The sequence below is a fragment of the Scomber scombrus genome, chromosome 19 (assembly GCF_963691925.1).
Source record: "Scomber scombrus chromosome 19, fScoSco1.1, whole genome shotgun sequence".
NCBI classification, from domain to species: Eukaryota; Metazoa; Chordata; class Actinopteri; order Scombriformes; family Scombridae; genus Scomber; species Scomber scombrus.
This window is the reverse complement of record NC_084988.1, coordinates 19,994,719-20,021,852: the sequence shown is the minus strand read 5'-3', so window position 1 is coordinate 20,021,852 and position 27,134 is coordinate 19,994,719. Positions and strand designations below refer to the sequence as shown.

At 35.6% G+C, this 27,134-nt stretch overlaps 1 protein-coding gene across 1 annotated transcript; it reads left to right on the top strand.

The window, feature by feature from the left end:
• The first annotated feature begins 1,371 nt into the window (after nucleotides 1–1,371).
• Nucleotides 1,372–25,902, top strand: tpo (thyroid peroxidase). The gene is made up of 12 exons (XM_062439790.1): nucleotides 1,372–1,508; nucleotides 1,621–1,781; nucleotides 2,039–2,168; nucleotides 2,813–2,942; nucleotides 3,778–3,978; nucleotides 4,561–5,052; nucleotides 12,729–12,987; nucleotides 14,826–14,996; nucleotides 16,250–16,487; nucleotides 16,652–16,860; nucleotides 16,976–17,149; nucleotides 25,841–25,902. Exons 1-12 carry the CDS (start codon nucleotides 1,372–1,374, stop codon nucleotides 25,900–25,902), a joined length of 2,364 nt encoding a protein of 787 aa, XP_062295774.1.
• The last annotated feature ends 1,232 nt before the right edge of the window (nucleotides 25,903–27,134 follow it).

Genomic DNA, 27,134 nt, shown 5'->3' with positions numbered 1-27,134 from the left:
TAACCCCCTCAGTGCTTATTCAAATCAGCCAACCAAGGAAAAGAGAACCACTGGATTTCTGAATTACTCTCATGTGGGATGGTTTACTTAACCTTGGTGAGGGCTCCATGCTGTACCTGAATATAAAAGGAAAGGTTAGACAGTGCACACAGCACTTAAGTCATAAGAGTTACTCTGTAAAAACTTTGTCTCATATTGTAAAAATACTGCTCACAAAGAATGGCTTATTTCAGTTTACTTGTGCATGTGATGTTCTGCATTATTTTCCCATGTTTTTCAACTGATGATGTAAGACAACTCAATTGTAAGTAAATCTTTTTTTATGTACATTCTTTTCCTGAAATTTATTTCTAAAATATGTGATATTATATGATAAAAGTTGAAGTATAAGTAATGGTGGGATTGATTGAAATACAAGCTACTTTAGGATAAATATCATAATCATGATCATATTTTGTAAATTACATTTGATTATCTCATATGCTCTGTAAATCTGTTGAGGAAAAATACCTATATAAAAATGCTCATAGGGTTGTGGACGTATTTATGTGTCATGAACTGAAGGCATGTTCAATTTGTTTCATTTTGAAATTCAGATTTTTTGTTTCTCTTTAAAGCAAGTCAGCAGATGTACTACCAAATCCAACAGAGTGCCATACAAGTGAAAATGCTGTTATTTAAAATGCTACATGTTGCAAAAGTGTTGACTGTTATAGTTTTTATAAAGTCCAAAATAAAAGTTCTGATTCTGTAGAAAAATAACCTGTGTAAGTGATATATTATTAGATAAATATTACTGATGTATGAATGCTTAAGTTGTATTTTACTGTTGTATCTTGTCAAGGTAAAGTTAGTTTTAACTATACTTTATACACATAGTTTAATCCAGTTTCCAGTCTAGAAGTTAGGCCCCCCTCACATTGACACAAGATACTGAGGGTCATAATATAAGTAGGGTAGGAAAAAGAAGAAAAATCTGCCACATACATTTGTATTTACTTATTTAACCCTTTCCTGTATTTTGTTTTTTTTTGTATGAAATATTGGATAATTTAACTTTCTTGGAGCTTCAAACCGATTATTAAATACCACTGTTGAATCACTCTTTGATGGAATTTCTAACATTTCATAGACGTCAGACAAAGGGTCACAAACCAAGATAACTGAGAACACCTAGTTTATTCAATGCATTGTATTCTATAAGCTCTTCCTATGTTTTCTTAATGTCAATCTGAGAAGTAACCTTAGCTGTCAGTAAACATAGTAGAGTCTCTCTAAAATGTAATGTAATGTAAGAAAGTAGAGACTTCAAATCTTTCCTTTCCACTATTGTATACAGTTGATGTTGTTGTCACAGATTAAGCTTGTGTAATGCTATTCCAACTGATTTTTATGCTGTTGTGTGTCATCACATATCTTCCAGCCACCTCTATCAGAAAATTGCTTATCGCATCATGTCAGGAAAGTCTTCAAATTGTAGATGAGGCCATATTCCACTCCACACAACGGTAATGAACTATTAAATTAATTCTTATCTTGTCTGCCTCTGTTTTCAATTAAACAATACCTGTTCAAGAAGCGACAGAAGAAACCAACGCTTTCCTTTCCTTCTATGAATAGACGAAGCATCCCCTCATCTTCAACGCATGTGTTTATATTCCTTCGACAAACTGAGCCAGAGACCCTGGAGATTTCCAGAGCTGCAGAGATTTTTCAAACAACTCTGCAAGTCCTAAAAAACAGAGCAAGACAGAGATATAAAAGGGATGTCACAGCACCAGGTAGAATTGCTTTCCTTCATTAAATCCATAGGATCTTACTTTGAGGAAACCTCAAGTCAAAACAATCCACAACAACACCAAAATCTGTAACTGGTCCATTCCCACTTTTCTTACCATTTTAAGAGTCTATCAAAACACTGCATAACTTAAAGGTATTCAGCTTGTCGCCAAATTCCTCATAAAGGAAATTTAAAGTTGTATGGGGAATATGCTCTTTTCCCTTTTTTGGGGTTAACTTTACTATGTCATCATGTTAGAATTGCTCTCATGGAAGGATGTGGAGCTCATTGCAGAGCTGTCGCAGTGTCCTCCTCCAACACATCCATCCATCTGTCAGCACAGTCATCACGACAAGTACCGCTCCATATCTGGCCTCTGCAATAACAGGTAGCTAACTGATATCTTACCTTGTCTTCATACTCTTTATTGCTGTTTTACTAATATATATCCTTATTACCTAAAGTTTTTATATAGTGCCAGCACTTTCAATGTTGTATTATGTCTTAATAGTTTTGCTTTTTTATTCTGCCTTGCTGCAAAAGAATTTCTTCTTGTAAGACAATAAAGTTCTGAACTGAACTGAATTTGTATCAGTCACAGAAGCAAGGCTGACGACATTAAAGAACATATACTAGAGACTGTATCAAATCAAATAATACAGACAGATTATTTCCTTTAAATGCAAAGTAAATCACATGCTTTGATGTTTTGCTCTCGATACAAGCATTGGTCCAAAAAATAGTGATTTTGCAGCCTGTGACTTTTTCTGTTATTATTATTATCATATTTATATTAGAATAGGTATTATTCATTTGCAAATCTTTTACAGTACAGTATTTTATCTTTCCCACATACAAACCAACATTTTCATGAATTATCTACACACTGAATCACTATTGTATCAGTCAGTATTTAAGAGTATTTGATATTAATTAGACTTTGGGGGGGTATTGCATTTCAAACTGACTTTTTTGTTGCTGCTATTTTGCATTGTAGTATTTTTGGACAAGCGTCATGATTCTTTTTGTCAGGGAAAATCCTCTCTGGGGAGCAGCCAACACTGCCTTGGTCAGATGGCTTCCAGCTGAATATGAAGACAGAGAGAGAGAACCCAAGGGCTGGAACCAAGGACGGCTCCATAATGGATTCCGACTTCCCCAGGTAATCTACAAAATACTGGTCCGAGGGACACAAAAGTCTTGGTGGAGAAATTAGAAATGAAACGAGCTCACCCTGCGAAACCAAGTTAATGTATTATTCGATTTATTTTTGTAACCTGTTTTACAGCAGATAAAGTCCACAGCAATTTAGGAACAGCACAACTGTGTGTGAGATGACACAGATTGCAGATGCATTTGAATATTGTGGCCTGTGCTTTAAAAGACACTCTTTCCATAGCTTAAAGGGAGTTAGTTTCCAGTCATGTGGATACACATTATTTCTTTCAAACAGCAGATGAAATTGTGATGCTGATATTTGCATTCAATTTCAGTCTTAATGTATGCACTCATTACTCAGACTGAGGTCCTTTTAGTGGAAGAACTCATCAAATATGCATCACTTGTATCCAGCCTGCAGTTTACCTCCACATAGCTATAATTTACTAATGTGTATGAGATATACATAATACACTTTGATCCTGACTACTCCCTTTGTTATAAAATGGGGTTGTATAAATAATATCTTGGACACATATCAGCTGCCAAAGTCTGTTTTTTGGATAAATTTGAATATGAAAGAAAATAAGCTTTCAAGAACATTTGACAGTTTACATTGACAAGAAAACAAGAAAACTATCATCCACCTTAACCACTTGTCCCACTGGGACACAATAGGCCTTCCGAGGGAATATGGTCATATCTGTCACTGATTTTTTTTTAAATGAAATACTTACTGATAAGTGGCAAGTCTCCACAGAAACGCTTGGATAAAAATGTAGTTGTACATTTGAAAACGTGTTACATACTGTCAATCAAAATACTCTCTATGTCAACAGCCACGGGAGGTCAGCCAGAAAATACTGAGGAGCACTTTTAAATGGAAAGATGATGCCTATTCTAACTTGTTGGTGGAATGGGGCCAGTACATTGACCATGACATAACCTTTACCCCTCAAAGCACTGGCAATGCTGCTTTTTCAAGAAGAGAAGACTGTTTAAACACCTGTAAAAATGTCCATCCATGCTTTCCCATTGAGGTAAACCAAAAGCACAACTGACTTTCTATCTTTTGCTTCCCACTATCTTGCTTCCTCACTTAATACAGTCTTGCATTTCAAAGTATTACTTGGGCATTTATTCTCTTTCTTGTTGATAGATAAGACAATTGATAGTACTCTAATAAATGTCAGTTTAATATGAAGCTACAGCACTGTACTGTACAGCAGCTTAGTTTAGCTTAGCTTAGAAAGAAACTGACTTTCTGGAGTCTTGTCATCACTGTGACGTTGCCAGGAATCCACTTTTCTATTTCATTTTTACTCTTCAGATTTTGTACAGATAAAACAAACAAGATATAACGTAAATTAGTGAGCTTCAGCGATGCTGGTGGATGGATTGCCTGAACCAGGATTCACCCCCATTTCCAGTCTTTGTGCTAAGCCAAGTTAAAAGGCTACTCTCTCTAGCTTTATACAAAATATAAGAGCAGTTTCAATCCTCTCACCAACTCTGCAAGAAAAAACTAATATTTGCTAACAAATGCTTTTGATAGATGGATCAAAAGTAGTTTAAGTTTATTTTGAGGCATCTTGTCATAAATTCTTTTGTCTTCTCTACAGACAGGTGACATGGTCTCTGGTGCACAAGGCTGCATGCCTTTTCATCGGTCCACACCAGCCTGTTTTACCAATTTTGGGTCAGATATTAGACAAGCTCTGCAGCGACAACAGATGAATGCCATCACATCGTTCATGGATGCTTCGGTTGTGTATGGTCACACTCCAAAACTGGAGAGCTCCCTCCGTGACCTTTCCAGCATAAATGGGAAACTTGCCATCAATAATCAATTCAAGGATCCTAAAGGAAGACCCTACCTTCCTTACGTACCAACTGTGCCGTCAGCCTGCCACCAGGATCTGCACGGTGAGAGAGTGGAGTGTTTCAGTGCTGGAGACAGTCGGGTCAACGAGGGTCTGCCTCTGACCACTTTGCATACGTTGTGGCTGAGGGAACACAATCGAATTGCAGAGGCACTGAAACACCTCAATGATCACTGGAGCCCGGAGACTGTATACCAAGAAACCCGCAAGATTATTGGAGCTCTGCACCAGGTTTGTAACAGTAACTCATATTTTTGAAGTATGCCGAAAATAAAACCTAATTGAGCCAATTGAAAACTGCACTGTGCAGACATGTCAGCTCATGCTCTATACCACATTTTGCTATTGACATTCCTAAACAGGTCAAAAAATGTCAATACCTCTCAGCCTTTCAGATCATTACTTCAAATTTCTAGTTTTGTAGTTCAATAATATTAAAACCCAAAGACATTCAGTTTACTACCATAAAAGGCTAGAAACCCTCAAATATTCAAATTTGTGAAGCTGGAACCAGTACAATTTCCAAATTTGTCTAAAAATGAATTGTCAAAATATCTGAAGATTATTCTTCTGTTGATTGACTAATCCAATAATTACTAACTTTTTTACTTTCTGTAGCTGAAACAAAGTATCATCTGCATCTGCATTATCAAAAATTCCTCAGTATTCATCAAAACATTGGTCTGAAATTAAGCTACAGTAACTGACTTAATGACTGAATGAATGAGTAGTTTGGTTAGGTACTGTATTAATAAATGCAGAACAGCCTCTGTAATTCCGTTCAGGTTCTCTTTCCATCCAGAAAACATCACCTGAGGTTCTCACAGAGCAAACACTTTTGTTTGTTTTTCAACCTGCTTCCCATGTGGTTTTATTTACAGTATAGGGACAGCATACAAATAATGTATAGTTCTCTATACAGCTGCAACTAGCTGTAGAGTAGTTCCCTGCTGCAACCACTGACGTCATCAACCACTGACATCAATGGTCCTTTTCAGTGACATTGCAGTCAGTCCATATTTTTCTGGAATCACTGTGCTGCAGTAAGTTCCACCTTGACCTGGTTTTGTTGGACTTCAAACAGAGCAGCAGACATGCAAATGATTCTCCATCGAAACACCATAAAAAGGCTGGAATATCAAATTTCATAGTGGTATTGTAAATGCAAAGTGTGATTCTTGGCTAACAAGAAATGGTGAGAAATCAAATAGAAGCTGTAGTCTGGTGGGCAGAGGTAATTCAGGACCAGTAATAGCAGTCTTTAGAACCAGAAAAATGGGTTGAATGAATACTGACTTATTTTTACCCTACAAACTCAAGCCCCATTACTGGTAGGTAATGTTTTCGGAAGATTGAAGACACATCTGTATGATAAAAAACAAGGCCAAAGTGATTCAGAACTATAAAGTTTCTATTGAGTAACACAAATGATACCTGAAGGGACACAAACTAATCTATTTGTAAGTGTCGAGCCTTCATCATCTGCAGATGGGCATTTTGCGATGTTGTTGAAGAAGAGAAAACAGTGGAGTGTTGTTCATCTGTGGTTTAAAAGAAAATATATTGTTTCTATTATGAAGCAAATTGTGACTCAGGGTTATTAATGATCATAAAGCTGTTTTACAGATACAGGAATAATTCTTGCATTTATTGCTGTAAGCTACAAAAAAGCTTTACAAACACCAGAATACCAAGACTTATTCCATCCGAGTTTTAAAGATTAATCATGATTTAAATACTTCACAACAACAATCTCAGCTGTTCTGGAGCCTCTGATCGTATCACATGATCTTCATCAGATGCCCACTTGTCATAGAACTGATGAGTTGCACTTAAGCTTTTAAGCCAACATGGACGAGAATATCTCACTGTGCTCTGAAAAGTTTTGCATGGAAATCCGCATTTCCATGACAACCAACAAACTCCATCTGCTGAGGAAGATCAAATGATATGATCAAAAGCACCAGAACAGTTATTGTGATAACATTGTTTCTAAGGTCAGGAGTGTTACTTTTAAATCTTTGAAAACAGTCTTTTGGATAAATAATAAATTGGCTGATTTTTGTCGTAATAAAGACATTCTTATAAACACTTATTATAGTGAGCGAGGAACATAAAATGTGTAAACGAGTAACAACTGACATATAGGTTGAGCTGATGAAGAGTGAAAGACTCCTTTGCTTCACTGCAACAACTCCTAAAAAAATGTTAAGTTCTTAGTGTAGGAAATGAGTGGCTACTGGATTTACAGCGTAAAAGTGGACTTATCAACTTAAAAGTAATAGTATGTCACTTAGCCATTGACATTTGCTTCTTTTTTTCTTGTCTATGATCAAAAACAAAACAAAAAATGACAACTTCAGTGGTTTGATACTGTATGTGTATCTTTGAATGCTTTCTGCACTTGCTGCTCTCTAGCTAATATCCATTTGAACCAGGAAGCTGCTAATGCGTCTCTGTTTCACTCAGTGCAAAACCGAGACACATTTCTGCTAGTATGACACAAGGCTTTTCATAACTGGGCAGGTGTCTGAGCCAAGTAGACAAACTGTCAGAGTTTGAGTGTGCCAGTCAAGTCATAATCCTTCATCATATAAACACTGCCTCTGTGCAAAGAAAATACTCACACTTTAAACCACTTTGCACAAACAAGTATTTCTCTCTTCTTGTACAATTTTCTGCATTTGTTTTTGAATGTAGGAGGTTAGCTGCTGTTCCCTTTTTTTGTAGCTGTTACCATTTTGGTAGCAATGGATGGCTGGCAGGCTGTTTCCATGTGCAACAATGACTGATTGAACTTAATTTTTTATAGCATCTGTTACTATTAGATGTTGGCGTGGAGCTTTATTAATGGTGAAGAGAGTGTCTGCTGCAAACATTATGCATGAAATCTAATGAACAAAATATAATATGTTTTAATACAGATTATTCATGGTGTCCAGTGAGGAGGAGCAGTGACCCTAGTGCTAAACTGTAAAATTTCTAAAGCATTTCCTGAGGGGAATAAAAATAAGTCAGTAATCTTTCAGATTTCAGGGGCTGACATTTGACTACAGCAGCCGATTAACACCTGCCATTTTCAGGTGACTCCTCGACAATGCCAGAGGAAAGAGATTTACAATATTAAAAAGAGAGGGCTCTAAGGGGGAGGGCTTCTTGAAATAATTTGTGAGGATGAGGTATAAACGGCAGGTAAAGGATTTACACACTGTAGTTGTAACCACGACCAGCTTGGAAAATCCCTATTTTGAAAGTGGAGTGAAATATGAGGCACAATCTGGTTTTACCAGTTTCTAAACCAGCAGACTGAAATCTATTTTTTGATAGCAAAAGAATTACTAAGTACTAAAGATTACTGTCTGTTTTTGTTTCTTAACCCTTCAATACTGTTCAGGGTCAAATTTCACCTATTTTTATACCAGACATCAGTAAAAAGAATATGGTTTTTTTTTTTCTTTTAGCCTGAAATTTGATGAACTTAACATACAATGAAGGAAATATATCCAACACATATTCATCCAAAATGTCAAAAATATTCATTCTTCACATTTATTATCATTTGTTGAAATAGTTTCTCCTGTTTTATGAAACATTGGACCATTATATAGTGTTTTCATATAGATTCCCCCCATAAAAAAAAACAAAAAATCAACTCTTTCTGCTCTCTGAAAGCTTCATTAAGGATACATCTCACATTTATCTGTGACTGATGAGGTATTTATGAATGATTTGTGCTTCAGAGGTTTGTTATTGAGATTAATTGTGAGGAAATTCTGTGACGGATCAGAATATGAACAGTATGTGAGGGTTAAGATTGGATGTTATTCAATATGTGTGAATACAGAATTTAGCTGTACTTTATTTCCCAGTTATCAGTAGGTTGAAAAAGCTGTGATTACTACAGCTCCACTTACTATTAAAGTAAAACAATTTTAAATAAAACATGCTTCAGTGTCTCTTGCCTTAGCTAAACACATATTAAACATGCAGCTTCAGTGTAGAGATAAATGAAAGCAAACGTAAATATTTCTAGGGTGCACAGTACATTCAGTGAGCCATAGTAATCATATCAATTGTCAGTTAGATGAGTCCCACACTCGATATTATCTTGAATAAACACCTCCTGTTCTTCTGTGAATTGAATCGTTTTTGCACACAATATTAGTGCAGGAAAGGCCATGCCAAAGAACTGGAAATACCATAGAAGAATAATGGGGAATTCATTCTGTAAGACAAATAGATACCTAGTGAATATTATTTGTTAGTTTGGAGTAAGATTCAGCAATGTTATATGTCACATTTACATGAAACATTGAGTCTTGCTCATAATTAATGTGATAAAGCAACTTCCACATTTAGATGAGTGTGACAAAGTCTGTCTTGACTCTAGTTGTATTATTTGAATTAGAGCTTTGGGTGACTGTTAGTCAGTTTTGTTTATTTGCTACATTGAGCAATAGGCTAATTTAAAGAAGCAGATACATTTTTTAATGGTACGTAACGCGGCGGTGATTTTCAGACCCGCCCATTAAATCCAGACACAGAAATCTTGAAACACAGTTTGTGAAGCCTAGCTCCACAATCCAAATCTAAATGGTTGAAATGCTTTCTACACATTTTTTAGAAATACATTTATGACCTATTTAATGTGTTTAGAAGAAAATGTCTGAATTCACTTTACACGGTCTTTAAAGAAGATGCATTTGTGTTGACAGTTTAGTACCCTGTTATTTTATAAACATAATAAAATATAAGATGGTTAAGACAAACCAATGGTTGACAAATTAAAGGAAAAACTGGTAGAGGTCTGAATGCTTGAATGAGGGGATGCAGTGGCTCTGCTATGCTGTGAGGGGCATTTTGCTGGCATGGTTTGGATCTACTTGTCAAGAGAAGGCCTGTAAATCAGTACAAAAGTTGTTCTGAGTGAATATGCTGTGAAGAAACATTTCTATCTTGATGGGAGTGGTCTTTTCCAGGATGACAGTGACTCCATCCATAGTGGCACGAGAGGTCACTGAATGGTTTGATGAGTATGAAAACGATGTGTCACCAGATCTTTACACAATTTAACACCTATTGAACATTTTGAACCATTGTGTTAGACCGTGTTTGTCATATGGTTCAATCCCAACAACCAAGCCCCCCATTTAAATTCTCAGGAAAGTGACTCCGGCAAACAAGCTCACACAAGGCAACTATAATGTACGATGCAGTTTTTATACTGCATCATTCTTGTCACTGTAGAAGCACTATTCTAATGCATCAAAATATGTGCAATGCCAGTAATTGCCAGCCAGAAGAAAAGCGCTTCCAGGCCAAGGGTGCATGCAATTAGCCAGGAAATGAAGCATAACAGTTCAAAAGGTTGAAAGGGTGGTGCTATGAGATGGATGCTAGTGGACGTGTAATTGTTTAATGTCTAACTGTGTGTCAGATACCACTCTAACTATCGACAGTAAGTTAGTGATATATTTTTTGCTGTTACAGGATTAACAAAGAGAGAGAAGCTATGTTTAAATGCACTGACATCTTTATTCAAGGAACCTGTGTTTGGTAGGGACTTGTAAATGTCATAACTAAACTGGGTTAGCACAGCCCAGATAAGCTTATATTGTACTTCAATTAGGAGGAAACACTTAAAAAGGTTACTGTAGGTAACCATTTTAGTCCATTAACACATGTTTTTACTGCATAAACCTGCATCTGCATAGCATTATATTTAGTCATTATATTACATTCAAGTGTCAGCAAAAAAAAAAGTTTTTATTATCTACATGACCTATTTCCCAAGTATAAAAAGCAATCACAACCTACAGTCTAGTCAGTAATGGAGGGCAGGGGGGGAGCAGACAGGTGAAACTACTCATACTTTCACTCCAACTGACTCTAGGGTCAGCCACTTGAAAACAGTGGGGCAGGAGGGGGGGTTGCTCTACAAGACTTGTAGAAAAATAAATGTAAAAGGTAAGAAGCCATTTCAATACAGTGAGAAACTATTATGTCCAGGAAACAGGAAATAAAACTGGTCAACTAACAACATCTGGTGTCAGGCTGACTTGCATCTCAAACATAGCGTTCTGTTGTCAAGTATGTTGCTTTGTGTAGAGACATATCTTTATGTTCTCTTTGGTTTTTTAAATTGTCTGGACAAAGCAGGAAAATTACTAAACAGTTATAATTGATTATAGTATAATTAACAGTTTAAAGGACCAGACCTGTTAAGTTTGTTGTGTTTTATTTAATGTTTCGTTTTAGAGACTCAGCTGCAGAAGAGCATTGCATTTATGCATTGCATTTCATATGCTTCCAAAAAGTTAAGACCAAATGATAAACAGTAAATAGAGTGGACATTGAATGGAAACTAATGGCTGTCCAGAGGGGTAGAAATATATCTAAAACCCTATTGTGTGTTGGTAAAATTGTTGCCAAAAAATGTAGGTGGATGTTTTGCAGGTAATGCACTAACTAGGAAATGTAGTTCCTTTCAGTTCAATGGAGCATTTCAGCATCTTTCAGCTCTTTATTTTGATTTTACAGTCCACTTCTGTACTGTTTTAAGTTCACTCTCACCTATTTGGTATTGTTTCTAAATGCAGCAGGCAGCTATTTTCAGCCAAAAATCTCAAAAACCCCACTGTACAATACCTACCTGCCCAGCTGATAGATAGGTAAAGCTGGCGACTAGCTAGTGAAAAAAGTGGAGCATTTAGATGCTAAAATGTCAGGTATTTCTCTTCAGAGCTTACTGTAGAGCAAAAAAGAGGTAGAATGAGACTGAATAATGGAGTTACTGTATTATTCCACATCAACTGTTTGCCAGCAAGTTCACAATATCAAGGTGAAAATGGTCAGTGTTGTATTTACACTTACAGCTGGTTTCTGCTGCCCACAAGTGGCCAACATATCTTTAAGCCATTTTAATTATGTCATAAATAGCCTCCTGATAAATAGACAGACTGTAGATCTCAGAAATTGCAGTCTGGTGTTCCTCAAATGTGACCAGAATTAACTCTTGTCACTTGTCAGTGTTCACATTTGGCATGTTGCTGAATAGCTTGTGCAGAATGTTGTTTGCAGCTTACAAATACACAATAAGCATACAATAGAATATTATTGTTATAATCACTGTCTGTAGGTTGCCAGCTGGACTGATTTTAACTGTATTTGCTTGGTTGGTTTTCAGTCAGACTACAGTCTGAAACCTTTGCTATTCAGTCTATTGTTTAAATTGAACTTTGGTGAGTTAAGTTCTCCAGTCTTTGCAATCATTAATTCTTTAACAAGTTCATTTTAAACTGATTGCCCTTACATTCTATTTCAAACAACTGTAGTCACATTCTTCCGAACCAAACAGTCAATTCTCGGAGGTGTGTGTGTGTGTGTGTGTGTGTGTGTGTGTGTGTGTGTGTGTGTGTGTGTGTGTGTGTGTGTGTGTGTGTGTGTGTGTGTGTGTGTGTGTGCGTGCGTGGGTGCGTCCGTGCGTGCGTGTGTGCATGCGTGCGTGTGTTTGCATCTCCTTGTATATGTATATTATGTGTTGAGATTAAGGTGGTGAACCAAAAATAAATAAATAGTAATGATAACAGATGAAATTCTCTGCAGTGAACTGTGAACAAATGTGCAATCATATTTCTAAACTCAGGATGTTACAAAAATCATATGGGAATTTCTTTTAGCTGCATGCATACACATTCAGGAAATATTATTAATAATGTCAGGAAATGAGCAGGAAATGTTGCGTTTTTGTCTTGCCATTGTAATATTCTTATTCTGTGATGTAAAATGTGTGGTTTTAAAATACACGAGTGATGCATGCAAACCTTAGATTTTGATTTTCTTTCATGACTATCCTAAGAGATTCTTTTTGCTTCTTTATGATCTCTGATTTCTTTTTTGACTCCAAGATCATAACCATGAGAGATTATGTTCCAAAAATTATTGGTGCAGAGTCTTTTGAACAATACATTGGACCCTATGGGGGATATGATCCAACTATGGACCCCTCAGCCTCCAATGTGTTTGCAACTGCTGCATTCCGGTTCGGCCACAGCACCATCTCTCCAATCCTCAGGAGACTGAATGAGAGCTTCCAGGAACATGAGCACATCCCCCACTTGAGACTGCACAACACTTTCTTTAGTCCATGGAGAATTGTCAAAGAAGGTCAGTACACTCTTATGAAGCTGCCTATTGGAACTAATAATGTATCCTGCCAGCACACTTAACATAAGTGTTAAAAAGAGTGGAGGGAAGGAAAAGATTCTCACGTTTATATTTAGGTCAGCTTCAATATTGAAAGTCTCTCTTAAGCGTTATAATTTGTTGGATGCAAATCAAGTGACTTGCGTACGTAAGAATATAACTGAATAGAAACTGAGTAGTGAGAGACATACTTTTATGGAGTATGAAACGTGCTCACGTATGTTATATCTAATACATAACCCCAACAGCGTGCTCAAGGTCCCAGGAGACTCATTAAAGGAGGAACAATAATCCGTTTTACAGACTACAGGATTCTTTGCGATTAATTATGGTTGTATTACTTAATATATAGACATGTGTAAGACCACTTCATCTGTCCTGCACAAAAGTGGGAAAGATGTAATTATAGCTTACAAATTAAGAAATTATGTCTCAGACAGTAATTATTATTGGAACAGTAGGCACAAATAAACAAATTGTTTGCTGAACTCCTCCATTTACTTATCTACCTACATTTACTCAGGTAGTTATACTTACTTCTACTCCACTTAAACTCCAAGACAATTATTGTACTTTTTGCTCCACTACATTTATTTGACAGCTGTAGTTACAAGTTACATTGCAGATGAAGGAAGATCTTAAATCAGTGATCAGTTTATAAAATATGATGCATGGCTATATGAAACTACCCAACAGTACATGGAGTAGTTACAATTTGCTCCTTTTTAATCAGTTCCAACATTAAAATGATGCTTTTTTTTGTTTTTTACAAATAATGTAATATATTATATATAACATCACACTGACAGGGGACATTCAGGAAGCACTTTTACAATGAATCCAGGACATACAATTGTAAAATAAATGACTTTATACTGTTGTATTGGTACTTTTACTTGTGTAAATGATGTGAATAACAATGCTCCAGCACCACCTCACACCACTGCATAGCAACTATACTCAGCCCTGGCAGGTCTGTCAAATTTTGGATCTTTCCATGTTGAACCAGGCTTTAATAACAGCGATAGTGTTATGTGAAGATTTTAGAGGGTTATCTTTTATTTTAAGCTTTTTCAGGAACAAAAGCAAATCTGTAAGGAATGGACAATCTCAGAACAAATTGCCCAGAACAAAGTCTAGTCCCCAGCTTCACAGCTCCATTGTCACTTTACCACAGCACAGTCCTGCATTACTGCAGGACTGTGCTAATCAACAGTCAATCACACAAGAGGAAGATACCAAATACTTAAACACAAATGGATGGATCAATCCAGCTCTTTCTTTGTGAGTACCATTGGTCTTGGAGGTGCTGCTCCTCATCCCATCTGTGCACTCAACTGCAAATCACTTTAGTGCACATTGGAAATCACAGTCCAAAGAAGTTAAAGGAAAACACTATTTACACAAAATTATTATTAAAACACTATTTATACAAAAGGCACAATAAGTTGAAAACAGCTCCGTTGCACAGTGCATCATCTTTGTTTCTGCAATGCAATTGTTTTACTCGAGACTATGAATAAGAGAGGTTAAAGGTGCCAGCACATACAGTACACACCTACACACAGTGATCACTCTACATCCATTCTGTCTCTGTGAATACAACTTTATTCATTTTTGATGTGGGCAGTGTATATGATGTAGATGTAAAATATTTTTTAAAACTGTTTAATCTCAGCATTGTTTAGAAAAATCTCACGTCAATCGATTATCATACTTAATATAGTTGCAAACCTCCAGTGGCTTTGTACTTTATATTGACTGTGAGCTAGTTTAAGTAAGACTGTTTTTGTGTGTAGGTGGAATTGAACCAATCCTGAGAGGTACGATTGGAACTGCAGCAGCAGCTGTTAACACAAATATGTTGCTGACAGAGGAGCTAACAGAGAGTCTGGTCGTCCTTAAAATTCCACAGCACATGGACCTGGCTTCTCTGAACCTGCAGAGAGGACGAGATCACGCTCTTCCAGGTAAGTCCTGGCTGAGAGTCAGCGCCATTCAATACCATTCATTGAAGGCTGTCAAATTAGAGTGACAAAACAATGCCCTGTTGAATCCTAAAAGTTTAAAAATAAGTTTTTTTGTTATTCCTTGTCTTAAAACTCTTCAGGGCATAATGCTTGTACGGTTCCAACTAACTACTAACCTGTAATCTGTCAATCAAACCACCCACAAGCAAGGGTTTTTTTTACAACCATTAGCCATTATTTAAATGGGCAACGCCCAGTCCTAGTATGCTCCTCATGTTTCTTAATACTGTTTACAGTCATGCCTGGGAACTGAACTGAACAATGCAGTACCAACCCTGTGCATAGTTTTATCACTCAATGATCAGAAGACCCCACACCAGGGTTACAGCTTGATTTTTTTCTTTACATTTGAGTGCTAAAGAGCACAAACTATTATTGCCTGCACAGCATTGCAGTCAGTACAATGATTTACTGAAACAAGACTCTAGTGTTTGTTAACCTTTCACTGTCCCTTCAAATTACAACGTTAAACAATTAATACCTCATATTGTGTAAACACATTAAAATGTATCTTAGAATGTCCAAGGAATATCCTGACATTAAGGGGAAATAAACATATTTGCTTTCTTGCCTAAAGTTACATGAGAAGATTGATTCCATCCTGTATGATAAATATGAAGCTACAGCCAGCAGCTGGTTAGCATAGGTTAGCATAAAGACTGTGAACAGGGGAAGCATCTATTCTTGCTCTGTCTGAATCTAGCAGCACCTCGAAAGCTCACTAATTAACATGTTATATCTTGTTTGTTTACTGTGTATAAAAAAGTAGTGAAAAATCAGTTTTAGCGGGAGTTATAGCCCAGACTATTTCTTGGCTTGGAGCAGTGACTTCTTGGAGTTGTGCCATCACCACAAGGTTTCCCAGCAACCAGGGTAGATTCCAGGAAGCCACTGCCCCCAGCCAAGAATTAGTCCGGTACATAAACACCCATTAAACCATAATTTTGTGTTTTTACACTTGGTTTACACATGTTTTTTGTTGGCTAGAAGTGTCTTCCCTATGTCTTTATGCTAAGCTAAACTAATTGGCTGTGAACTGTAGTTATATATTTTTTGCACAGACATGAGAATGATTTTTCACCTAACTCTAAGCAAGAAAGCAAACAAGGCTATTTCAATTAATTATAAATGTTTCTTTAAAATGCAAACAAATATGCTCTATTAAATGATACCGTGTTGACATACATTTTCAGGATACAATGACTGGAGAGCATTCTGTGGACTGAAGCGCATTAATACACTAGATGACTTGAAAGAGGTTGTAAGACATGGCAGTGTTGCTGAGAAGATACTAAAAATATACAAAAGTCCTGACAATATTGATGTATGGCTTGGAGGACTTGTCGAAAACCTGGTGCCAGGCTCAAGGACTGGTCCCCTCTTCGCTTGCCTGATTGGAAAGCAGATGAAAGCACTTCGCGAGGGTGATAGGTGAGATTTACAAAAAATGTATGTATCCGTGATATTCATGACTTTATACCTTGATGGAACATTTTCAATAAAATTTCTTGGTCTTCCTTTGGGGGCTTTAGTCCAAAACATATTTATTGAAAGATTCGATTATGAATGGAAAGATCATTCTTTCTGTTTTACAGGTTTTGGTGGGAGGCTGAAGGTATGTTCACAAAACAACAGAAGGCTGAGCTTTTAAAAGGGTCTGTATCTCAGATCATCTGTGACAACAGCGACATAAGGGAAGTCCCTCCTGATTCCTTCAGGTATGGGAAATACCCTTCTGATTACCTCTCTTGTGACCACATACCATCAATGAATTTGGAAGCTTGGAGAGAGGAGAAGAGCCAAGGTGGGCTTAGGAAACTGTTGGGCTACTTACTACAAGTAAAACACATCAACAGTCCTTTGAATTTGATCATTCAACTGCATATTAATGTGAAAAAACTTTTATCACTCAATTCCAGACTTGGAACAGTGTGGTTCTCCAAGAAAGATAAAAAATGGGGATTTCGTATTGTCTTCCACATCCGGCAAATTGGTTGCTTTGTACTCCTGTTACCATGGTTTCAAATTAAAGGGTGTCACTGCAATAGTTTGTGAGGGAAATAAGTGGAGTGACAAACCCCCACAATGTACAGGTATGTGAACTATTTTTGGCATGGATTCGTTCCATAACCTCTGTTTAATGTGACTATCTCATGTGGTTTGTGTGGAGTAGTTTAACATGAAAGGGAGATTCAACTGTTAGCTGCTTAAAAATCATATTATTATTGTATTAAGGGCTGAACATTCAAATATATCCATCACATTAGCTTTGCAAATCCTTTTTTTGCACCACAGACATGCCCCTGCACATATCCATCCTTGGACATACATTAGTGAAGTGTTCCTCTCTGACTGGACCTTTACTGCTATCTGCTGGTAGTGATGGAGAAAAACATTCAGATCAGAAAAGTATAGGGAATAGGGTGCCTTTACAACACAAATGATTAAATTGCACTTTTTTAAAAATCCAATGAATGAGACAATGAATGCCGCCAATTTTACATTTGGGCAAGAAGTTTTTAAATTAATTTATCCTATCCTATCAAGCATCCATTTTTGTCAGAGGAATACAAAAACAACCCTGCAGACTTCTGAAAAGTTTGTGTCGATGGTGTGTTCAGGTGTTTGTGGAAATGTGAGAAAAAATCCATAAGTCAGTTAATTGGTCTTAAAACCATGGCGACTTCTTTCCATTCATTGAAAAGAAAACAAATCTAAGATATTTTGTTTAATTTTGATAATATACAAAATGAATAATATTTAGAAACTGTTCTGAGAACACCTTTATATAATTCTTTGAAAATGTTCTCATATTTCTGAGAAGACTTCCCCTGTGATCATGAGAAAATTATACAACAAATCTTAACATTTCATTTATATAATTGTAATAGAATGATATAATTATTCAATTATATAAGTGTGGAAAAAGACTTGTAAAAACAAACAAAGCATTTTCACTATGATGACACAGCCAGGTTTCATTAGTTTGTACTTGACATTGACACTTGATTGATGTCATTATTAGAGCATTGCTTGGACACCGCAAATAATTGATTGTTCTGGTTCTCACACAAAGCTCCTTTTAATAAACAGTACTTGTGGTTGCTCTAGCAGCCTGTCACTTCAAATTCATCCTTTCATTCATTGAACCTTTATTTACTGTATAGGGTAGTCCAGTGAGAGCAGAATCCTTGTTCTGCATGGGACAATGAAAAAAAAAATATCACCAATCAAAACAAATCAAAAATAAATATTTAGACAACCATTATAATTTAAAAATGCAAATATGAGATACAGTGGTCAAAGAATAAGAGCAGGTATAAACCAGCAGTGATTGTTTTAATGCAACAATTAGGGATAAAAACCAAGTTAACTGCAAGATCTTTACTTCCTTCAGATCTGATCATACTAGGTACATGTTCAATAAGTGATGGACTCAATTAAAACTTTTATCAATCAGCCAGTTTGAAGTCCATTCATGTCAGTCACTTTACAGCAAACATTATTAATGTCTCCAACTTTATTATGTGTGTAATCATTGGTGTTTAACAGCTGGCATGCAATAAACTTGTACCCAAGGACTTTTGAAGGGTCGATAATGAATTGTATATAATCATAATATAATCAAAATTGTTTTTTTTCAAAATTAAAAAATAATTTCTCATAATAAGAAAAAAATTGTCATATCTACCTGATAGTTGAAAGTTAGGTTTCTGATAATGACAGGCCAGTCAACAAAGTTACACATTGAAAAAGTCAAAAAGTCAAGCAGCTTGTCTACCTCGCAATAGTTCAACATTTTTGGAGATATGCTTATTTACCTTCTTGGCCAGAGTTAGAGAACAGGATCATTACTACTCTCATTTCTGTCTGTCTTGGAGTGTTCTTTTGTCTTCATGGTGTTATTGAGTTGCACTGAACTCAGGCGATCTCCATTTCCCTATTTGTGAGACTACTAGCACCAATTGGCTGGACCTCTATTGTATTAGGTCAGTCACTTTAAAGGGGGTGAATTTTTATGCAATCACTTACTTTAAATTATATATTTTTAATTAATTAACATTACTTTATAGAAATCTGTTTTCATTTTGACATTAAAGAGTTGTTTTTTGTAAATTCTTTTTAAAAACACATTTTAAAAGCCAAATTACATTGACCATGATTTCATTTATAAAAGCAATAAAAGGGGAAAACCTTCAAGGGGGTAAATACTTTTTATAGGCACTTTAAATCATCCAATCTGCATCATATTTATCACGCTTGATAAGAGTCCCAGCCTAAACACATTTATGAGTCAGAATTGAATTATAGTCATATTGGCACCTATTGGAAACAGTAAGTCAGCCTCATATGACGAACATCATCCAATTTTCATGAAATGTACCTGTGTTACGTGTTTTCTACACATAATATACAGCAACATGATCTATAATTAATGGGTGTTTTCTAGTACTACATAGTGGACAAAGAAACTGTTCTTTAACTTCTTGCAACATCCAATAAGAGCCTAGGCCTAAAGACATCTAAATTCCACTATAAAAGCCCTTCAACTGTGCCAAACCCCAACACTCGCAAAGGTTTGAGGGCCTGTTCATCACTGCTTGTAGCTTTAATTGTATTTGTGTCATTAAGACGTGAACATTATTTAAAATAAATATGTATAATTATACTGATAGAAGCTTTTCAATTGTTGCGGCTCTGTCATGAAAGTTTTCAGTCATGTTGCTCAAACAACAAACTGAAAGAAGCACAGAGCTGCAGAATCTCAGAGGAGATTTGACTTAACAACAGACAGTATTATTATACATGTAGGTTTGTAGCATTTATTGTGACAGTCTATGAAATATACATTTTATGTATTAATTGTGGTCTGAGATTTATAATTAAGTGGTAGGGAAAATAAATGTAAAAATCAGAGAAAAGTCAGCACATGCATCTTCAGTAAAGTGAATATTTTGGAGTCAGGCCCTTTATGTGTTTGTACACTTGTGCATATGAAAGACAAAAGAGGGATGGACTGTAATAACAAGGGTGTTGCAAAGGGTTAACACCCAATTTATCTGACATGGAATCCATTGGATCCTACATCCAATAGATTCCATGTCAGATAAATTGGGTGTTAACTTGATGAGAGGACATGTCAGAAAGTTATATGAAAGTATGCAAGAAAGGGTGTGAGACTGTAAACACAACACTTCATGGAATGGAATGGTTGACTGCCACTGACTGGGTTCATGTGGGGTTAAAATAACCAATGACCAAAGTAACCATAACTATGTAGTCTTTTTTCTTTTTCTTTCTTTTTTTTCATTTTTTACAGGGAATCATCACTGAGTTGTTGGCAATGCAGCGGACACATAATTGTTCCATAGTTTCATGATTTTGCTGATTGTGTTTTGAGACACAAAATAAGTAACTTTTTCAAGTTTAACTTTTATGTCCATACCGCTTATCCTACAGAGGATTGAGGTGGGTCTGGAGCCAATCCCTGCTGTCATTGGGTGAGAGGCAGGGTACACCCCAGACAGTTTGCTAGTTCTTCACAGGGCTAACCTGCATGTCTTGGTCTGTGGGAGGAAGCTGGAGTATCTGGAGAGAACCCTCACAGGCACGACGACAACATGCGTCCGGCAGGTTCAAACTCAGAACCCTCTTGCTGTGAGGCGACAGTGCTAGCCACTGCACCCCCATGCCACCTGTATATATTTATTCGATTTTTTAATTTAATGGTAACTCACTTAAGGGTCTATTGTAGCTTGTTTAACATTTGATTGACTTTTATTCCCTCTTTAATTACAATATTTTACTAAATGAGTTGAATTAAACTTACACCCCAAACGGAATCAAAACACTGTATTAGCAATCAATTTGCACTGCACATTGTTATGTGACATGAATTGAAATCATTTTTTAATCCCAGCTTTTACTGGTCTGAACATAACAGTATTCCTCTTGATTGATATCAACTTCTGAGTGCAACTTAAAAAACCCACATTTTCAAATAAATCACTTTTCTAATACAGTTCTCATTTGCTTAACTTTGCAGTAAATATTTTTTTTACTTTAGGAAAGTTACCAACAAAGAGGCAGCAACATGAGTCAAGGGTTGACTTTAACAACAATAAAGTGCCTTTCATTTTTGAAATCTTGCCAAAATAGTTACACCTATGCAGAAAAAAGGAAATCATCATAGTGCTAAGAGCAAGTCACACTGTGCTACCTGACAGAATAACCTGATAACCATGTAACTTAGGTAACAGAAAAATATGTACTGTATGTTGTAAGGAAGTATGGCTATTTGATGCTATTATTTGATGTGTCACTGAGCTAAGCACCACAACTTGAATCCATTTTAAGGTAACCCTATCCTGCCAAAGTGAAAGATAGGTTTAATAATTCAAGTTAGATGAGTTTTGAATTCCTAGAACTAAAATAAGAGTTTGAAAATGCAGTGGATTGAGTTTCACAAATGGATCAAATTCAAAACAGTGTCCTCTTGAAGGATAGGTTCGCACATTTTTAAGTCAAAACAACAGTCAGGTGCCCGTATAAACATTGAAATAGGTTTTGTTTGCTGTAGACATTCATTCTTCCTGGCCATTACAAGATCCCGTCCAAACGCTTTTACAAAGTGACAGTGGAAAAAGTTCTTGTTTTTAGAAAAATGTATTTAAAGGTTTTTCTGAAGATAAAATGAGACTTCAGCCATCCGAGTTAATCAAATAAAGTGGATATCTTTCACAGTTAAAATCTTTTGCTTCAAAGGTTACCCAAACATTTGACATTGTAAAAAATTATTAGTGTGTTATTAGTGTAAATTTGATCTTGTAACATTGGAGGGAATCTCAAAGTAAAAAAGATATAAGTCATAGACAAGGAGTTTTTCTGGACTCAAAATTCATCCCATCACAGTAAAACACCCAAGTTGCGATACGGATGCCAGTACCCATTCTTTGTCCTCTTGCGTGACTGGTCTTTTGATTCCAATAATCATATAAAAAAGGTTATAAAATGAGATTGTGTTTCAATGTAACAGCCTTTTATTAGCACGATTCATTTATAGAACACCGTTAAGCTTTTAAAAACTCATGGTATACTGTCAGCCTCCAAGCGTATAGTGCTCTGGATACCAATATTTTAATGCCTCAGAAAGGTTCCCTGACACCTCAAAGCTGTCTTGGGTGACACACTTGAGGGAAAAAAAGGTTCCCACAAGGGTCCACTGTAAAGTCACTGTTACTCAAGCCAATAATCTACCGTGCTCTGCAGCTTGTACAGATGTCTCATGCAATAGAGCAACTGATCATATATTTGTACATAAACATGAAAAGAAAAATGTAAAGTTTGTTTTATAATAATAGACAATACTTATTTCCTTTTAGTGTCACAAAATCAAGAATGGATAATTAAATAAAAGTGGGGTCATTTAAAGTCATACTTTATACACACTATTAATACCTTTTAACAGTAACAGTCAATCTCTACAGGCTGGACACATTGCTGTCAGACTTGCCCTATCCCCTCTACAAAAATACAAGCTGTAGTCATCTTACATCAGCGTTAGTTACAATGGTTTTCTGACAATAATGTTGTTATGGTAGAGCAAATTAAAAAAACATCCATAGACGCTTGAATCACAACTGCAGCATAATCCACTTTGCTCATTTTCCCATTTGTATGCTTCCAAAATAAATCCTCATTTGAAAAAAAAAGAAAAGAAAAGAAAATAGCTTATCAATGTAATGCTACTCTCACATTAGGATTGAATTTGTCTCTTTTGAGAGACTAATAGAAATTCATTAATAGTATTTATGGTGCAGGTTGCATAGTCAGGAAATCAGAAACAGCATACAACTGATATTGTGTTACATTATACAATATATTTGATCAAGTATCAATAATTCAGGATTATCTATTAGCAATCAACACATTTTTATATAAAGCATAATAAAATAGCTAATGTCACTTTAAGCAAATATTCCGCCCATTCTGTGTTTGAAAAGCATCATTACATAGTTACATCGAATTAGTTTTTTTGGGGGGGGGGGTTTTACCAGTTACACTACTAAGAGAATATTGTGTAGGTATAATGATAACAATAATCTTTATCTACTCTATATACTACTTCTGTTCTAAAACAAATTATCAAAGTGCTTAACAGATGAAAAATAGAAAGATAATGAATGAAAATTACATAAAGTTAGACTTAAGTGAACCATTAATCTCCATATACTTCAGTGATGGAAAATCTATTGTAATGAAATGTGTTAATGTGTAAAGTGTAATATAGTGACGTGACATGGTAACATAACATAACAACATAAGATTCCTTTCACTTTGTTTTGAACTTGAAAAGTCTAGAATGGAAAATTCTACAATGTACCTCCAGAGGTACATAAGTACCACACCTAGTCCTACTTTTTATGACCTTGTATGCTTATCAAACCTCAGTACTGTACATTTCACTGACTGTTCTGGTTTGACTGCAGTTGCTGTGTAAGGGTGTGTCCAACACATTGGAGTTAGAGGCATCATTAAGGTGGTGCCATAGTGGAATGTTGATAGGTGTATTTTTTGTTTGACAGCCAGGTTTGCTGTATCTAATATGACAGTTAGTCCTGCTTTAAACACTTTTAATATTTTACAAGTTTCCAAAGTTTGTTTTTTGTTTTTTTACACATCATGATTCCTTCATATGTGGGGCAGTTTTTTCTCCCATATCACTTTGTCTATTTGAATGAATTCAACAACTGTCAGTCAGAGACATTGTTGTGATGAATGTGAGAAATGAAAATGTTCTGTGATCTTTATCTGCTCAGGGAGGACATATGTCACCTTAAACTTCTGGCCTATTTTAGAGTCCCAAACACCATGGCCATGACAGCTGCTCCAGTGAACTGTAGTCCTGGACACAGCAGTGCACCCTGGAGACAAATACTCATATATGGGTCAATGACGTGACTATGACATTTTCAGTCTAACTGCATTTTCTTTCAGTTAGAAAAAGGTTTAAATTGATTTAAAAAACACCATATATATGTATAGTACCTTTCCTTTATATGTAATCACTTTAACTTTTCAAAAACCACAAGTTATTAGTAATTTTTCTGTTATTTAAAGTGACAAAACATCATGTGGTGCGACCAATAATACCAATAACTGTATTAAATTCAGTGTAAAATATCACTTTTAATATTAATCACTGATACAGTATGCTTAACTGAATTGTATTTAAAAAAAATGTTTAATCATTTTTAAGCAATTTAGAGGAAAAATAAGTCTTACATACATTTCAGAAGGCAACTGTGACATCATAGAACATAAATATTAGATTATTATTTACAAAAACTTAAAAGACATGCAAATAATTTGTTTCGAAACACTTAAATTCATTAATTTTAAGATAGATCATGGTCGCACCACATGACTTTTTTAAGGTCCGTTCTAATTCATCGAGATGGGAAAACACATAAAACACCTAATTTACTATTTTAATATGTATTTATGTGTACTCAACCTTTCTTAATGTTTGAATTACTGCAATAGATATTCCCATATTTATTATTTTTAAATAAATCCTTATAAGTCATTGACCCATATATAACACTGAAGCTCATCACCCTGGTTGTACCAGTTGTGCTAAATGAGCAACCAGCCTTGGGGCAGATTTGTTTTAATGTGGTATTTCTCAGAGATGCTCTGGTGGCAAGCGTACATGACTCACTGAGTTACATTTCAATGCATGAATCACTAATGAAAATGTTTGTACTAAGTAAAAACAGGGCAGGGTGACACTCAGTTCTATTCATTACATTTCTTTCACCTAACAGGTTATCTTAAACTACTGTATAGAATCATTTCTTGAAGAAAATGACTTTATATATACAATGCAATAGCACTGGAGTTTGTACTGTATTTATACATTTGTGAATGGCATAAATTATTATTAATAAATCAATATGTTTTCTAAGACTTAAATTTATCCTTTTCTAATTAAGAAAATCACTCAGCTATGCCCTCAATATGTATTGTGTGCCAACGCAAACATGGCGAAGGATTTCTGCTCTGTTAACAACAAGAACTATAATTTCCTTCTGCACAGCATGAAGACCAACTGTAAGATCTGCTTAAATGTTAAAATAGGTGAATTAAGCAAAAAATACAGAGAACTTATTTTATACTAGTACCACAATTTGTTTACTGCTCTTTAATTTCAAATATGAATGATATGCATGAACGAAGACCATAATGGACGTTCTATGGAGACTATTTAAGAAAGGGAGAGGAATTTATCTCTTTTTTTAATTTTCCAGTATCCATATCCATGCTTGCCCAATATGGTAAATAGTACTTTATGGGGACTTAGGCACCCCCGACCAGTAGTATCAAACAAAGGCACCAAAGATTGCTCTTCTGAGCATTTCATCATGATTCTAACATATTCTTATTGGTGCTCAGTGTGGGAAAATAAACCTTTGAGCAGCAAGTCATCAGCACAACAGCAGCTGCAGTTTTCTTTCTGTGTCCAAATACTAATAGCCAGTCATTGCCATGCACTCAGAAGCATTTTCATAGTCACTACAGCCCAATACACAACTAGGAATAAACAACAACAATTAGAAGAAAACAAATGCTTCATGTGGCAGTTGTTCATATAAATCATTAATGAAGTGCAAGCCATTATACCAATGTAGAAAACATTGATTAAAAATAAAGTGTATTTGGTCTGTCAGATGGACACTGAGAAATATAAGGCTGAAGTGTGTCCTGTGTACTGTTGACAGGGTGTTATGGAAAGAGTTCAGGGACATCAAAGACGGCGGTCCGATTCCCTACCACCAGTTAACTTTTGGTTTATCTTAAGTATAAAGGCAAACTCTCCCTGACCTCAACCATGATGGTGATGTTTATCTAACCTTACCCATGATGTTGGTTGTTCTGAAAGGCACAAATTATCTATTTTTTCATTCAAATATGAGGAACTATTGTACGAAGCATTTGCATTTCTATAAACAACAACAGCAATAATAATGACAAGTGAGTCACAAGCTTTCACAGTGTACCAAATTCCCGAGACATGTGTGCATGCTTTTGTTACAGCTTTTGACTTCTTGCACTTGAGCTATGATTTGTTTGCTCCACCCAATATATAACTGCCTCACCTCCAACTGCAATTCTCACTTTTCCTTGATACTGCAAAGGAGTTAGAGAGGTGAGCTCAACCTGTTGTGCATCTATCATCTACCAGTTTGTCTGATATAATCTGTTATCCCTGATCGTCTTTAAAGTTGCTGTACTGAAATAGAATAATTTGAAATCTTTTTTTTATTGTTTAGGAATTGGTAAAATAATATCTAGGATCATTTTAACAGTTCATTTTCTAAATGGTTGTAGTTCACAAGGCAAGTCTTGCAATCAGTATTGTTGCCTAATATGACTTAAGTGGTGAGTGAGCTCAATTAGCCATTCAAAATATCGATCCATCAAATTTTGCTACCTTCGTGTTTAGTGTATATATATATATATATATATATATATATATACGAAAATGTAACTACAGTTGAAATATTAAAACTGAGATATGTGAAAAGAATAGTAAATTAAAATATGGGTGCTACCATTTGAGATTAAACGATTGTATTTTTTGCACATTAGATTTGATTTTTTATTGATTTTGGAATTTCTGACATTAAAAATAGAGTTACCTGTTGGTTATAATGCAATGCAATACTCAAAATGTTTCTTTTTTGTGATTACTACCTTAATTGTTTGTGCATAAATTGACTACATATTTAAGTTTTGAGGCTGTACTTGTTGCTGTCATGCATTATACTGAAAGTTGTCACTAATATTTTGCCCACATTGTTTTCATACAACACCAGAATGTACAGTACCAAAATTATTGTTGGTGTTATTCCAAGATTATTTTTTTCCTCAACATTCAAAACTGCTGAGGTATGCACATGAAGTACCTCTGACTGAGATTACTTTCGTTTTTTGTAGTATTCTTCTTCTTCTCAAACGGCAAAAAAAATAAATAAAAGATCACTTATGGTGTCCGAATAAAACTTGTAGTAT